General features: G+C 42.6%; 1 protein-coding gene across 2 annotated transcripts in view; it reads right to left on the bottom strand.

Moving 5' to 3' along the window:
* LOC106566949 (agrin) overlaps window positions 1–17,388 on the bottom strand; it is a 400,773-nt gene extending 383,385 nt beyond the window's left edge. The window contains exons 1-2 of one of the 2 annotated variants that reach the window (XM_082960174.1): window positions 16,886–17,388; window positions 14,778–15,039 (exon numbers count right to left, since the gene is read on the bottom strand). In XM_082960174.1, the coding sequence (XP_082816300.1) occupies window positions 14,778–15,039; window positions 16,886–17,074 (451 nt within the window). In that variant the 5' untranslated portion in view covers window positions 17,075–17,388. The remainder of the gene's footprint in view (window positions 1–14,777; window positions 15,040–16,885) is intronic. The other variant, XM_082960173.1, reaches the window with a different exon arrangement.
* Window positions 17,389–17,839: the final 451 nt, after the last annotated feature.

Genomic DNA, 17,839 nt, shown 5'->3' with positions numbered 1-17,839 from the left:
TACCACAAGCAAGGAAATTATATGACTGTAAAGAGATATAGCTTGGTATACAATCTCCGGTACTCAAAGTGACAGGTTTGGGTTATTATAGATGGCCCTCTGATAAAATAGGAGAATAGATGTTTTGCTTATGTATTTATTCCATATGAAATGTTGTTAGTCACACTGCAATTCAAAAAAGTTGCCAAACAACAAAGGGCTGGATTAAAAAGCAGCCAGGCATTCTCAAAGGGAACCCTGTTTGAGTCTGACTCATTCTACCTGGGAGGTTATTTGCAGAGTTTCTCACAATCTCACCCATGTCCATAAACACGCACACAATCCCCATGTGCGCGCATCAAACACCCCCTTCTCTCCCTTATTAAACCAAGGGAAATGGCTCCTTGAGACAAAGTAAATAAAGTTCATGCTCTAATAATATTGTGGCTAAGGAGCGCCAAGCGCTTCCACACTCATCAGGCCGAGAGAGAGAGCGTACGGACGACCAGCCTATAAGGTTCTGCAAGGTAGATTTCATTTCAGATCCCTAATCTACTGAGAGTGGCGCTTCAGCAAGCAGATCCGAAACCCAACAGCGATGACTGCTGGTAATCCAGCGAGCGTAAACATGACTGAGGTCCTCACATGTTGAGGGCCTTCTGTATGACAGGAGCAGGACTCTCCTATTTATCATTTTCATAAATGATACTGTTGGTGGAACGCCAGTTGAGGCGGCAAGCCTAAGGTGTTGATGGAACCACGTGTGCATCCGATATTGTGCCCTCGTCTGATGACAATCACATCCATCCTGGAAGAGTTAATTATAAGTACGTTTTTTCTTATTTCTTTCCACAATGTACTACAGAAGTGGTTGATTGTAGCCTAATATTGGCGATACTTATACGCCAAGTGCACTATGATATTGAGTATCAGCGTTTAAATTCCAATTACTGAGAGTGACACTGGACATGTTGCTAAATGGAGCTCATGCATATGATTATGTAAGGTGTGATGCCATGCATAAATAGGCTTATTATCTATACTCAGGCAAACTGAGTGACAGAAGGCAGGTCCTGCTCCTAACAGCCTGTTTAAGTAACGCCGGTGTCTGTGTATGGCTCTGTGTGTGTGTGCGCGTGTATTCACAACCTTGCGAGTGTATGTATGTGTGTTGAGTTCATTATTATCAGGGTATAGAAAAGGGGCCTGTCCTCTTGAGTACTGATGAAGTCTAAGCCAATTTAGTGCACTCCACTGTAGAGGAGCTGCTCTCCTCCATCCTGCCTCCAATTCTTCATCTTCCCTCTCCGAAAGACACCAATGCGCAAAGAAGAGGGAGAATCCTGGCAAAAAGACTAAGGCGGAGGGGAGGGAAAGAGGGGCAGAGGGGGACAAATATTCTTGGGAGAGGGAGAGAAAGCCAGGAGAAATCACTTTAACTTCATCCATTGTCTCCATGTAAATTTGCCCTGATCAAGATTCCGCTAGCATCCTGGCAGCCAGTTCAATCTGAAAAGACATGGCAGAGAGGGAGGGAGGGACAGAGGGAAGACAGCGGTAGGGAATGGAGACTATGAGGTCTTAAAGAAGGGTACGCACACACACATCCAAATGACAACACACCAACCCTTCAGTTTCATTCAAATAGAGGGTCAAAGAGGCTAGCTGTTGCCTCCACATAAGCCTTGCAACATGCCATTCTACTGCCAATGTTTGTCTACGGAGATTGCATGGCTGTGTGCCCAATTTTATACACCAGTCAGCAACGGGTGTGGCTGAAATAGCGAATCCACTCATTTGAAGGGCTGTCCACATACTTTTGTATATAGGCCCAGTGCTCGTTGTCTTCAGGGAACATTCCTTTGTCTGATCTTCCCCATTTTCGTTTTGCTCAACTTTTTGGTTTGCTTCCTGTCTAAGTTTGGTGTCGGTTTATCATTTGTTTGCCTCTTCTTGGGCACATTTAGTGGCGACTCATTGTGGGTGTCATAGGTCCCAGTTTTTGCTAGTAAACCTTCAGTGGACACCCCCATGAGTGTCTTTCAGAACCCCTCCTAAAACCCCACCTGTTTCATTTTGGTTGTTGTCAGTGACTCTGTTAGTTCCCCCTTCTGTTTGAGCGACATTTTTGGATCTTGCTGGGGAACGTAACACTGATCAACCATACTTGCATAAAAGTGAGAAGGGTGCAGCTGCAGCCCAGAATTCAGGGCGTTCCTGAATCTGCAGGAACCCCTCTTTAAAACACTGAAAAAAAATAGAAACGCAACATGCAACAATCTGAGTTACAGTTCATATAAGGAAATCAGTCAAATGAAATGAATTAATTAGGGCCTAATTTATGGATTTCTGGGAATACAGATATGCATCTGTTGGTCACAGATAACTTTAAAAAAAAGGTAGGAGCATGGATCAGAAAACCAGTCAGTATCTGGTGTGACCACCATTTGCCTCATGCAGCGTCACAACTCCTTCACATAGTTGATCAGGGTGTTGATTGTGACCTGTGGAATGTTGTCCCAATCCTCTTCAATGGCTGTGTGATGTTTCTGGATATTGGCGGGAACTAGAACAGGCTGAAGTACAAGTCGATCCAGACTATGCTCAATGGGTGACATGTCTGGTGAGTATGCAGGCAATGGAAGAACTGGTATACCCCCACCATAACACACTGTTCACAACGTTGACATCAGCAAACCGCTCGCTCACACAACGCCATACACACTGTCTGCCATCTGCCTGGATTAATCCGTGAAGAGACACTTCTCCAGCATGCCAGTGGCCATCGAAGGTGAGCATTTGCCCACTGATGTTGGTTACGACGCCGAACTGCAGTCAGGTCAAGACCCTGGTGAGGACGACGAGCACGCAGATGAGCTTCCCCGAGGTGGTTTGACAGTTTGTGCAGAAATTGGTTCTTTGGTTGTGCAAACCCACAGTTTCATCAGCTGTCCAGGTGGCTGGTCTCAGAAGATCCCGAAAGTGAAGAAGCCATATGTGGTCGTCCTGGGCTGGCGTGGTTACACATGGTCTGTGGTTGTGAGGCCGATTGGACATACTGCCAAATTCTCTAAAACAGAGGCGGCTTATGGTAGAGAACTGAATAGTCAATTCTCAGGCAACAGCTCTGGTGGGCATTTCTGCAGTCAGCATGCCAATTGCACGCTCCTTCAAAACTTGAGACATCTGTGAAATTGTGTTGTATGACAAAACTGCACATTTTAGAGTGGCCTTTTATTGTCCCCAGCACAAGGTGCACCTGTGTAATGAGCATGCTGTTCAATCCGCTTCTTGATATGCCACACCTGGCAGACGAATGGATTATCTTGCCAAATCACAAATGCTCACTAACAGGGATGTAAACACATTTGTGCAAAAACATTTGAGAGAAATATGTTTTTTGTGCATAGGGAACATTTCTGGGATGTTTGTTTTTCAGCTCATGAAACATGGGACCAACACTTACATGTTGCATTGATATTTTTTCTCAGTCTACTTCTATTGGTCCATTTTTTATCTATAAATCCAGTACATAGGGGCGCTCCAGTACAGTAGATGGCGGTAATGCACCATAACATTTGATGCCAACCCGCAGATAAACCCCACTGAAATAGAGGTGGAGGGGGCGACAACAGTAGCTAGCTATAGCTAGTACACACCAGTAGTGTTCTTCGCCCCAGCCTGTCGGGCACTATTTTCACACAGTTCTGTTAACCTCTTACATCTAGACGTTCCGCTAGCGGAACACCTGCTCCAATATCCAATGATAGGCGTGGCGCGAATTACAAATTCCTCAAAAATACAAAAACTTCAGTTTTAATCTGGTTACTACTCCTGCCCAGTAACTAGAATATGCATATAATTGTTTGATTTGGATAGAAAACACCCTAAAGATTCTAAAACTGTTTGAATGGTGTCTGTGAGTATAACAGAACTCATATGGCAGTCAAAACCCTGAGACAAATCCTGACAGGAAACTGAAATCTGATGTGTGGATATCACTTCAAACATTTGTCATTGAAACACACAGGGGCTTGTGATTCATTTAGCACTTCCTATGGCTTCCACTAGATGTCCCCAGTCTTTACAAAGTGGTTTGAGTCTCCTATCAAAATTGACTGAAAGAGAGGATGTTTACCTTGGTCACAGGGGATGGGCCATTACCATTGTGACGTCGGCGCCCATGGGTACTCTCCCTTTTCGAAACGTTTTGAAAGACAATGCAACTGTCCCAATGGAATATTATTGAAGCCCTGGTTGAAAAAGCCCCTAAAGATTTATGTTATACAACGTTTGACATGTTTGAACGAACTTAAATATATTTTTTTTGCTCATTCCTGACGACAAGTCAGACGCACACGGTACATTTTCACTAGCCTTCGGAGCGCGCTAACACTATTGGGACATAAATTATTAACTTTTTTGAACAAAACTACATTTGTTATGGACCTGGGATTCCTAGAAGTGCCTTCTGATAAAGATAATCAAAGGTAAGGGATTATTTACAATAGTATTTTTGATGGTTGATCGTTCCAAGATGGCTCCAACATTTATAGCCTTGACTTTTTTTCTGGGCATACCACGTCGTTTATTGCAAAGTGTGATTTCCCAGTAAAGTTATTTTTAAATCTGGCAAAGAGATGGCATTCAAGACATGTTAATCTATAAGTCTTTGAATGACAATATTACTTTTTTGACAATGTTTTCGAATAGTAATTTTGTAAATTGTAGCGCTGATCATTGGAAGCATTTGAGGGAAAAGATTTTCTGAACGTCATGCGCCGATGTAAAATGCTGTTTTTATATATAAATATGAACTTTATCGAACAAAAAATGCATGTGTTGTGTAACATGATGTCCTAGGAGTGTCATCTGATGAAAGTTGTCAAAGGTTAGTGCTGCATTTAGCTGTGTTTTGGGTATTTGTGATGCATGCTAGTTGCTTTGAAAATGGCTGTGTGATTATTTCTGGCTGGGTACTCTGCTGACATAATCTAATGTTTTGCTTTTGCTGTAAAGCCTTTTTGAAATCGGACAACGTGGTTCGATTCAGGAGAGGTGTATCTATAAAACGGTGTAAAATAGTCATATGTTTGAGAAATTGAAGTTATAGCATTTATGAGGTTTTGCATTTAGCGCGACGCGATTCCACTGGCTGTTGATTAGGGTGGGACGCAAGCGTCCGACTGGCCCAGACAGGTTAACCTCTGTGCAGCATGAGTGGGGAGCTAACATGATGCTGCCCAGACTTCCAGTGCAGGCTAAGTGGGGAGCTAACATGATGCTGCCCAGACTTCCAGTGCAGGCTAAGTGGGGAGCTAACATGATGTTGCCCAGACTTCCAGTGCAGGCTAAGTGGGGAGCTAACATGATGCTGCCCAGACTTCAGTCCAGGCTAAGTGGGGAGCTAACATGATGCTGCCCAGACTTCCAGTGCAGGCTAAGTGGGGCGCTAACATGATGCTGTCCAGGCTTCTAGTGCAGGCTAAGTGGAGCAGGTATGGTGCTTTTGCGCTACAAGCGGAAATTGGCTGCACTGATAAGAGTTAATCCTTGAGACACATTTGACAGAAGTACTGAAAGTAACAAAAATTCGAAAACCACATTGTTTTCATGTTTTTATACCGTGCAACACTAGTCGTCACTATGACAATGAACACACCCTGAAAGCACTGAATGGTCTTGTGTTACCGCCTTACTAAAATAGTCTTCCAGAGTGCAGTAGGAGGCATTGAACACTTGATTGACAGATGTACTGTCGGATGATAAACGATACACTTTCCTCTAGTGTGGATGCTCGCAAATGTAGGTTTGAGTCCGGACTCACAATAAACTTATTTAAAACAACTGACACTATTACTGCAATACTGCCATCTGTAGGATGATAACGAGTGCTCGACTTTGTTAAGGATGCTCTTATGGAAAAGTGTTTGTTCACATTTGTAATTGGCTGATGCAGAACTTGTTCCAGGAAACAGTCCCTGTTATCTGATGAGGTTAACATGTGCCAGGTTATCTAATGGGACCAGCTACAATTTAGCATTATATCATGTGCAAATAAATTGATGACTTTAATTAGCTGATGTGCATTTTGAGACGGCGGAAATTGTTCACATTTTAACTGTTTGTAATGTTCTTACATATGGCCGCGTTGTTTAGAATTGTGGTGCAGTTTGTTTGACCTTCTGGTATGCAGCTCGACAGGCCTTGTTAATCAGACAGGAAATAAATTGCTAATATTTGCAGGCAGCTAATGAAAGACCAATTACATTTTCATTTTCTTCCTTAATCAAAGATAGAAGCCCATCTCCTACTGTAAATAACCTACACACTGTGTGTGTAGCCAGCCAGCCAGGTAGAAAAATGGCAGAAAAATAAAAAGACGGACATCAGAGTATTTTTCAATACACCAAAACGCATAGTAAGAACCCTAGTAGCCTAATATCTCAAAGACTAGTTGATAAAATGTTCATAAGAAAGAAATGAAATTCTAATGGAAATGTTTCACAATGACAGCAGAGTTGCGGACAGATATGCGGGGACAGACTGGCAGAGACAGGGAGTCTCAGGTAAGTTTGTTGAGTCTTTGTTTGGCAACATTATGAAAGGTTCTCAATTTTTTTGACTTGTAAAATAGGAACATAATTGGAAAATGCCATGGATACCCCCACTCTCAACTTAAACTGGTGACTGAACTAAGATTTGTTAAAGGCAATGGTATTGCTGTTGTGATTAGTTGTGTAGTTTTGGGTACCGGTAGTTAGGAGTACGGCAAACACCTTATTTCTTTGGTTCCTCAATATACATTTACCATATTCCAATGTAGGCTATGTGTTAAAGCACTACTTTTGGTGTCCCCCTCAGGAATTGCTCTTGAGAAAATTTCATGTAATTGTCCCCTCCAAAGTTGATATCAGATTTTCGCCAATGGGTACACCGCCGGCGGTAGGCAAGTCTATGATGAGTTCTTCCTTTGGGCTTCCCCACACTCCTGGAGTGAAACTAAAGCAACAAAATGAGAATGAGGGCTACAGTTCAACATGATCACACACCACATTAAGATGAGGTCTTCTGTCTGCTTTTTTATCATTTTTTGGAAACCAAGACTAAACGTGACGTACACACAGGTATCTCAAACACACACACAGCAGCAGAGATCAGATAACACTCGATATTGTTACAGAAACACACTACACAGGGAGAGAGCCACTGGAGAGGAGAGTTAGTAACCCCGGGAGGAGCAGTGGAGCATCTCGCTGGCTGGTCTTGGAAAGACTTCATTTCAGCGTGGATAATAAAGGGCCCAACACAAAGCAGGGGAGCTGCTGGCCCGATTCACTCTCAAATTCTCCCTACTGCACACCTCAGTTTCTCACTCGCTCTCCCTTTCCCTCTCTCAATTCTCGCTGCTGCACCTGTTTTTCTCTTGGTCAATTCACCCTCCATTTACACTGCCATTTCCCTCTCTCGTTTCTAATTGCACCCCTCGCTCTCCATTTCTTTCAAATTTCTCCCCGCTGCACCCCTCGTTCACTCTTGTTCCCCCTAATTTTCTAACCACCTCGTGTTTTCCCCACTCTTTTTTCCATATAAATCTCTATTTCTCGTTATTTCCCACACACTCCTCTGTACTTTGTACTACCCCTCTCATTTTTTATGTCACTCTCTCCCTCTGTTGCACCTACCCTCACTCCCTCTTCTTTCTGTCAAGTGCTGTGCATCAGTGGACAGTCTGTGTGACTGATGGAACCATGTTGACTGCAAACAGAACCCTGTTGCTCCATCTTCAAGTGATCAATGCTCTGTGTGCTACAAGTGGCTATGTTCTCATTCATCTTCAATGGGCTGTGCTTTACTTCCCAAGAACTACAGTCTATGCTATGACATATTTTAGAGATGAAAATGTCCTTTGTTAAAAGAGAACCAGTGTGTGTTTGTCACTGAGACGCCCTAAGTCAAATATCACTGTTTTCCTCTGAAAGCCATCACTTCCTTGCCATTATTGGCTAAAAACAACAGGATCGGCCACTACTGCAGCGAGCCAAATCTCTTGGCTCAGGGGGGGCAGTGGGTGGGCACACACACACACTGGATAAAGAGGGAGAGAGAGAGAAAGCAAGAGAGAGAAACATATGTAGGGAGGAACATTCCTGAGGCCTCAGAGAAAGCTGCTGTAACACCATAGATGGGTGTCATGTCAGGGCCTTGTCATCACACTCCCCCTATTAAGATATGATATCGCTGCACAGTGTGCACATACTGTGCTAGACATACACAAATGTGCTAGGTCAACACACACACTCTCGAGGGCAGCTCCATCGCAACTTACCTACACACGTCATGAGTAATCTCGTCAACGGGAGTACTTTATATGGATAGTAAGAATGACTTTTTACTCACCAATTAACACAGTGTGGTCAAACACTTAGTAACTTTGTTGTAGTCCCGATCTGGTTACCTATAAGTACAAACAGTTATGTTTTTGGGTTATTAGATATTTATTTCTGGATATCTTAGAAACTTCCCACGGTGCACTTGTGTCTGTTATCTCGTGAGAATTCATTAGCACGGCAGGCTCTGGTGCCTTCTTGCCGTGGGCTCAAAACAAAAGAGAAAATCATACCTGCTTGCTCACATTGTGTAGTACCTCGTCAGTTTTTGTAATCTCAACTTTTCTGCATGTTCTCTGTAAAGTAGGCTATGGGAGTTTTGCAACTTTTTCCACCTTGGCTTAGTGCTAGTGTGCTAGTTAACTGACATCTGGAATCGATCCATTTTGGATTTCTCTCGCTATATAGCTATTGGATTTCCCTGACTCTCCCTCGGCCCGGTGAAGCGTCTGCCTCACTTTGGTAGCTAACTCAGCCTGTACTCTTAAAAAGTTACCATCGGATGGGCCCCAGCCATAAATCTAAGTCTCATCTCTCTCTTTGCCTTTGATCTGTGGTTTAAGTTGTGTTTTGTTAGTTGTGTTCTAGCTGGTGTCTAGTAGTTGGGCTCTAGCTTGCAGACCATAACCATGGTGGTTGGCTAGGCTAATAGCTAGTTGGCTACACACAAACACCCCATAATGTCAAAGTGGAATTTTGTTATTCAATTTTTTTTAATACAAATTAATAAAGAATGAAAAGATGAAATGTCTTGAATCAATAAGTATTCAAACCATTTGTTATGGCAAGCCTAAGTAAGTACAGGAGTAAAATAAGTACATGAGTATTTGCTTCACAATAACTTGCATGGACATAAAAATGTGCATGGAATCTGTGTGCAATAATGGTGGTTAACATGATATTTGAATGATTACCCCATCTATGTACCACACACACATACAGATAAAAGGTCCCTCAGTGAATTCTAAATACAGATTCAACCACAAAGACCAGGGAGGTTTTCCAATGCTTCACAAAGAAGGGCACCTATTGGTAGATGGGTGGGGGCAAAAGTATACTATAAAATATTCCTTCAATGATGGTTTGGATGGTGTATCAATACACCCAGTCACAACAAAGATACAGGCGTCCTTCCTAACTCAGTTGCCGGAGAGGAAGGAAAACGGTTACAGAGTGTAATGTCTGTGAGAGGACAAAACTGAGGAGGGAACAACAACATTGTAGTTACTCCATGATACTAACCTAAATGACAGAGTGAAAAGGAAGCCTGTATAGAATCAAAAAAATATTCCAAAACATGCATCCTGTTTGCAATAAAGGAACTAAAGGAAAACTGCAAAAAATGTGGCATAGAAATGTACTTTATGTCCTGAATACAAAGCGTTATGTTTGGGTCAAATCCAATCCAACACATCACTGAGTACCACTTCATATTTTCAAGCATGGTGGTGGCTGCATCATGTTATGGGTATGCTTGTCATTAGCAAGCACTAGGTTGTTTCTTTTTAGAGCTAAGCACAGGCAAAATCCTAGAGGAAAACCTGGTTCAGTCTGCTTTCCAACAGACACTTGGAGACATTTAACTTGACACAAAAAAGACAATTAAATCAATTTTAATCCCACTTTGTAATATAACAAAATGTTTAAGTTTACATTATAGGCAATAGGCTGGCCAGTCATGTCCTCCATATTACAGCACAACCCGGAGAAATATATTTTCCGACATGGAAGTCTGATCGGTTATATGCAATAACTAGAAAAATAGAAAAGTTAGGTGTAACCTTGCATTGGGACTTCTGATGGGTATACTAAATAAAATATGTTAGATGTGGTTAGGTTTATACTACCTACCTTTTAACAATCGTTAGCTACAAAGTCACACACACATCTCCTTGTGATAGAACATCAGAAATAGGGAGATATAAAAGTAGGCCTATCCCATTCATTTTTGAGCATGCACGGCTCGGGTCTGGAGGTTGCACCTGGTTAATAGGCTGGCAGCTGTACGGCCCAGACTCCAGCCTAATTACAGGTGGACAAAGCAAGGCCTCTGATGGGCTCTGATACAGAGGAGTCAGAGTGTGGGAAAAAGCAAGCGTTCCCTTCTACGCCCAGATCTCCAGGAACAGATGGGATGGAGATGAGGGTAGATGGGTAGTTGCTAGAGCTCTAAAGAAAGCCTGGAGAACAGACAGATGGATGGGCTGCGAGGTGGATAGACACATGGACAGGCAAGAAGAGATACACACAGAAATACAGTATTATGTGACAGACAGGCAGACATGCAGGCAATGAGTTCGACAGAAAGAGGGGTGATGACAGGGGGACAGCTAGGGAAGAGCCTTCCTTCCCACGAAGCAGGAGCCCCAAAGACCTGATATCAGAGAGAGGGTCCTGGGGCCTCATTTATAATCGTTGGGGAAATTTCACACAACATTTCTGAAGTAATTTCTGGAAAAAAAAGTCTGCGAACTAGGGGTGTAACCGTACATGAACCAGGCTCGGTAATGGGACCTTGGTTCAGTCTGCACACCCAAATGAATACAAATATACAGTATATACACACAAAATAAAAACACTAGACCTATAGGCTATGCCTACGCTGCATTGTAGGCCTATGCCTCGAGTAAATCTGACCTGAAAAAATATTTCAGGCTATTCCATTAAAACAACTAGAACCTATGCAGACATTGTAATAAAAATTCAAATCTTAATTGCCGCATTTCAAACGGTTCTTTTGTGAGACGCAGCTGGGAACTAGTTACATATGATGGTGAGTGGTGGGTATGATAAACCAGAATTAGAGGATCCTCCATCGTTTAAATATGCATCTTGGGAACATTTTGACTTCCATGTAGATTACAATGGCGATCGACAGAGTTGTGGATAAAACGTTAACAGTATGTCGTTCAACGAAAATAGCCTACGCAGCTGCCAACACCTCAAATACGTTGATACATTTACAACGACATCAACCCAGTAGACATGAGCAAGAAGGAAATGCAAAGAAACATCACATTGTCTCCCCTCTGCATTCAAGCACCGGGTCAAGGAAAGAGTGATAGGTAGGCTATGTTCATATTTTTTACAGTCTTTGGTGGATATGAGCCAGTTTTGGTGGATATGAGCCAGTCTTTGGTGGATATGAGCCAGTCTTTGGTGGATATGAGCCAGTCTTTGGTGGATATGAGCCAGTCTTTGGTGGATATGAGCCAGTCTTTGGTGGATATGAGCCAGTCTTTGGTGGATATGAGCCAGTTTACGCTGTTCTGTGAAGGGAGTAGTACACAGCGTAGTACGAGATCTTCAGTTTCTTGGCAGTTTCTCGCATGTAATAGCCTTCATTTCTCAGAACAAGAATAGACTGATGAGTTTCAGAAGAAAAGTCTTTGTTTCTGGCCATTTTGAGCCTGTAATCGAACCCACAAATGCTGATGCTCCAGATACTCAACTAGTCTAAAGAAGACCAGTTGTATTGCTTCTTTAACCAGCACAACAGCTTTCAGCTGTGCTAACATAATTGCAAAAGGGTTTTCTAATAATCAGTTAGCTAATCCAAGTTTATCATTTTTTAAGGCTAACACAACGTGCCATTGGAACACAGGAGTGATGGTTGTTGATAATGGGCCTCTGTACGCCTATGTAGATATTCCATTCAAAATCTGCCGTTTCAAGCTACAATAGTCATTTACAATATTAACAATGTCTACACTGTATTTCTGATCATTTTGATATTTTAAAAATTGACAAAAAAAAGTGCTTTTCTTTCAAAATCAAGGACATTTCTAAGTGACCCAAAACTTTTGAACGATAGTGTACATTCTGCCCTTTTTTCTTAATTCAGTCTCTAAATTGCCTTTGAGGGCCCAGTAAACAGAGATAACACGTTGGGAGCGGGTCAAATATGGAGCTGTGTTTGTAATAGCGCCGGGTGTTTACAGAGGTCTTGTAAACACTCCTTTTGGGGGGTGGGGTGGTGGTGGCTGCTGTTAGTGAGATAAAAGCATTTCTTGAGTGATCCCATGCAAGGTTTTGGAGTGGCCCATACTGCGGCACTAAAGCGCTGTGGAGCGAGTGCGAAACATGATGCCTCCAGGCATCTAGCTACACCATGGAGCTTTAGGAGCACTTCCCGACCATGAGATGCCAAGCAAAACATACATCCTCAGCATTCCAAGTCAACACTAGAACAAAGAATTTCCTCACCGTCTCTTCCTCGCTCTTTCCACTTAATTCGCACTCATCCTCTCTCCCCGTCCCCATGCATGTTACACAAAGACTCTTTCCTCCCCACCTAGCTCCGCCAGGCATTCCTGGGTCTCTCCTAGCCGTGGAAATGTCAAGAATGGGAAGAAAGAGGATACACTGAGCGCAGCGGCAGGTAGAGCCTTGTCCGACTGTACTAACATCCCCAGTCTTCTCGATGGGTGGTTGGCTGCTCACAGAGGATGGGATCCAAATTGACTATCTTAATTAAAAACGTTGCAACTTTGAAGCCTCGGAGCTCATTCTTCAGAGGAATGCCAACAAATCACCTGGCTGAAAGGGGTCCCCCCCCCAAAAAAAATCTGGATTTGTATCTAACCACGAGAGGCCCGGATAAGTACTATGCCCCACAAGCAAGTCAGTGCACTGCAATAAGTGTACAGTAATGCAATATATTACAATTTCAAATACATTGCAAGTTAACTTGAATAAAGCTTCAAAAGTTTCATAAGGTTTCATTGAAACAGGACACGAAAGCATATGTCCCGTGTGGCTCAGTTGGTAGAGCATGGTGTTTGCAATGCCAGGGTTGTGGGTTCGATTCCCACGGGGGACCAGTATGGGAAAAAATGTATGAAATGTATGCATTCACTACTGTAAGTCGCTCTGGATAAGAGCATCTGCTAAATGACTAAAATGTAAACGTGTTCTCTCTTCACTAGTGCACACTTTTTTTTGCAGTAGCACACATAACACTATGCCCTCTAGCCGGTTATGTGAAATATTGGGCTCCTCTGGCCATGCTAAGAACCTCTTCAAACACAAGGCACCCACAACAACAAAAAGGACACATTCTAGATCTATATAGTAGTTGCTAGAGCAAAGAAACTCCCCTCTCCGCAACAAGGCAAAAAAGAAAAATCTAAAAAATACAAAAATAAATAAAAGGATAGCAGTACAGTGTTTCTTGCTTAGATAGACAAGCAAATTAATTTGTGTGTGCCAAACTCAACCAAACACTATAAGCAAGCTGTGACCATTGGAATCACCTGCTACCACGAATGTGTCATGCACCGACAATTTTCCTTGGTATTTGAGGCCTTCTTATGAAGGCCGCGGAGTCTTACCTTGACCAGCATTGTCAAGCACCAGCTGAACAGCAACAAGCCATGCTTGATGGCACAGAGGTCAGAGAGGGGCATAGTCACGGACTCATTAGTCACCGGTATGGGTCTTCTTATAGTGGCTGACAAATGGGTTCTCTACAAAAAAATACCAAGAAGAGGCAAACCTTTTCAATTAACTCTTATTGCAGTGGGGACGTTTTCGGTATCTACAGCTGCGGCTGGCAAAAATGTATTATTTGTGTCCTTTTTTTCTCCCAAACTCAGGAAGCTCCTCGAAAACTATGTTCTCAAGTGCAGACAAGTCTGATCTATTCATTCGTTCTCCACTTCAGTTTCCACCTGCTCCCGACTCTGCCTCTGTTTAGATAAAATGAGAAAGGCTGTCTCTTTATGGCACCAAGGCTTTGCCACTAACAGTGGTGTGAACATAACGGTCAACTGCTAAAAGAGTGTGAGAAATGTCATCAACGGTAAATAACTCAACGCTCCGGGTTATATGTAAAAAGACTTAAGGAGCTCCCGACTACATAAAACGTCCCACTGACAAGGGTCAAAGGTTAGGGGTCAAGCCTCAGGGAGGTCATTTACTGTCTCTGAAGGTGTTCATCAAAGGGGACACTGTCTACCTCCTTGAGGGCTGACAGACCAGAGAAGGGCCGCACCACATTCACCATGACAACCAACATGCTTAGATGACTCAGGTGTCCCAATTTGTCTGAGTACTGGGAAACAGAGTTATGGGTGTAACCCTACAGCTATGACATTTCAGACACCACCTACTTGTGATGCATGAGAGCAGGGATTGTGATGCCTAGCTTTACAATGTGACTGCCCAATACAACTGTCAGAATAACCTTCAAATAATCACAAACTAGCAGGTGGCCACTCCTGAAACACTTGTATTTCAATTTCCATGAAATTGACTCTTCTCAGGCTAATGTGTGGAGGTTTAGCAACAACACATTCAGTTCACCTGGCTGGCACTTGCAGCCATATTAGATGGGACACTTAGAGATGGGGTGTCTATTCCATACAGTCCTGTTGAGACAGAGGAGTCAACAAAATGGCAGCTTACCGTCCACACAGTTCTCCACCTCCTCCAGGTTACGCAGGGTAATCCTCATCAGGCTGGAGTTGAGCATCAGCTCATTCTTGTGCGTTGGCCACATGAACTCCGGAGCCAGGTTGACAAAGAAAATGCGCGTGTCGCCAGTGGCAACCTGGTTGTCGCAGACCTCAGGGTCCCCAAAGCCACCAATCATCACCTTGTTGCCACCGTCCAAAAGAACCTCTCCATTGACCATGGTCTTTCCTTTCAGGTACCGCCATACCCTCACCTTTACCAAGGCCATGGAGAAAGACAGTGGGGGTTTAGCTCTTTATTGAGGCTGTAACTTTAACAATAGACTGAACAAGATGACATCATGAACAGGATATGATGTCTGCAAGTGGAAAGTTGTCATATGGTTTATGATGTCATTTTGCAGTCTAACTTTAAGCAAACATTTAATAGCAAAAGTATTTTGCAATCATTTTAGTCAAACAAATAGATTTCAGCCAGGACTCCAGGACTAATCTAAGGTATTGCAGGGACTTATTCTCCAAAGCACTTACTGTAATACAAATTTAAAAAGGGCCAAATTGTATACATCAAAGAGTAACAGGGTTGAATTATTACTTACTTTCCTGGACTACATCTCCTAAACCATAACCTTATTTCCAACAGAAGACTTTGCATATTCATTGGTAGGTTTTCCTTTCACTTTATGGGCTGGTCCTGATCCCAAAATGGGACAACTTATCTACATCCCAAATCATGAGCCAAGGAACCATAGACCAAACAGCAGGTTGCACAGCTGGAAGAGCCCCGACTGCCACTGCTTTTTTAAATTTATTTTTTACAATGAATGACCAAAGGAATTTCTCAATGATAGACAATGCGGAGGGGTTTGTGGCATAGTGTTTATTGCAGGATTGGCTTCTGTGAGGACTACGGTCATGGATTTCACAGGTGTATGAATATGCTACTGTATATCGCTCAAAATTAGGCTACATTAGAATAACTTGTTTGCAGCCCTTCTAATCTTAATGCAGCACATCAAGCTTTTCCCGCACCCATTTGAATATGTATTTATCTATCTGTTAACAGTACACATTACTACATGATTTTGCAACCAAGGCATCAGAATCTCTGGTGCAACCTACTGCCATTGTGCCCTAGAGCAAGGCCCTTTAACCCATAACCTGCTGCAGTGGCATATCTTTGTGGCTGACCCCGTGCTGCTTCCAGCCTCTCGTCTGTGGTGTCTGCTGAGTTAGGGATAACACAAGATCGCAAAATATTCATTGTGTATTTTTATCTTTATCCTACTAGTATAATGGTTTGTCATGTTTGCAAAAAAAAGGTTGTTTATTGCTTCCAGAGAGATGCATACCGTTTTCAACATACCACAAAATGGACCACTGACTATACAAATGGATGCAGTTTGCAGGAGGTCGGTCAAGGGCACTGGCAGGTGGTTCACAGCATGTTTGAGATGATTAGGTGGCAGTACGTCCAGTAGCTATATAATTGATGGTTAGATGGTAAAAACTTTAAGGAACACGTAAGATATGGTTCTTTAGTGTTGTGCTCTGTGACAAGGTAATTGTCAAATACTACCTCATGCCTATAAATAAAGAAAGTCTTCTGGATAACCGCAAATGTAACGCTGTATAGCTAATTCAAGCATTTAAAATCATTAGAGCTCAATTGACCTTCCCTTTGAATACAACTCTTTGTGTTCCCTATGTATGTATAAAAGGGTTTATTATCCTAAAATACGTAATAAAACTCGTTTGTTAAAAAGGGGCGATATTGTTACTTATTTGTTCAACTATTGCCTTTATGTGAAGCTTTGCGAATGTACGAGTAGGCCTACTAAAACCGATACACTGATTCGAATGACCACAATCGAACAAAATCTTCTAAATGACATTGGAAGAAAAGTGGGCTGGTATTGGCTATGATTTGACAGGTGCCCCTTTGGAGTTACATGTAAGCCTACCCTACTTAAAACAAACATGTGATACGTTGTAACGTTTTCAACAAGACTATGTTACTCTGTAACCAACGGTTAAAGATTCAGCAACAACCTCATTCAACATAAATCTATCAACTCGCGCTAGGACAGTCAGACTTACCTTGCAAGTGTATGTGTTGTGCACTGGGTCCATGTTCATGATTTCTTCAACGGTGCCAGTCAAAACTACATTCGCGTCCTCTTCCCTTTTCTCCAAATCTTTCTCCGGGCAACTTTCATGACCCCGTTGACAGAAAACCGCGACTATCATCAATGCCCACCCGTACAAGTGAGTTTGTTGTGAACCCATGGTCACGAAAACGGATAACAAAAAGTTGCGTACGAAATTAAATCTCTGCGACGCAAAGTAGCCTATAAATTGATGTTGCAACAATAGCCTACTCGCTATTTCGGTTTGAATAATCCTTCTATTTTCCCTACTGACCACGAAGCTCCCAATTTCAGCCAGAAGTCATACATCTACTGCGTGTGCGAGCCAAGCTGCCTGGTTGAAAGCCGGCTGGGAGAGAGAACGGTAGGATTCTCTCTCGAGGAATGCGCTATACTTCACCCTCTCGACTCTTTCACAATCACCTTTCTGGTTTGCATGCAGTCTGAATTGCTGATACGACTGGTGAAGGGGACCTTCGTTTTCAGGAAAGCTGCCGAAAGTGGTGTAAAACGCCACCCTTCGGAGAAATGATGCGTCCAATAGAACAAGTGTAGAACCAAAAAGGAATTGCACTGTGACATTGAAGTAGTCTATGCCTATGTTGTTTAATTATAGCCATAGCCTAATCTAAACTATAAAATAAAGAAATAGTAAAAAAAAAAAAACATTTAGAAACAGTCCAGAACTGGCAATAAAGTAGACCTTTCCTAAGCAATCATATTATGGATCTTTTTAAACATCTGTAAATGCTACCATTATGTCCCTTTTGTTAGGAATGGGTCACAGTGTACATTTCCACGCTTCACAAATTGTCATTTTAAATAGCCTACCTGTTAATCTATACGAGGAAAATGTCAGGTTTACGATGCGCTCTCGAAAATAGGGTATTTGTAGAGATTGGTT

The sequence above is a fragment of the Salmo salar genome, chromosome 13, assembly GCF_965601325.2.
Source record: "Salmo salar chromosome 13, fSalSal1, whole genome shotgun sequence".
Taxonomy (NCBI): domain Eukaryota; kingdom Metazoa; phylum Chordata; class Actinopteri; order Salmoniformes; family Salmonidae; genus Salmo; species Salmo salar.
This window is presented reverse-complemented; position numbering and strand designations above follow the sequence as displayed.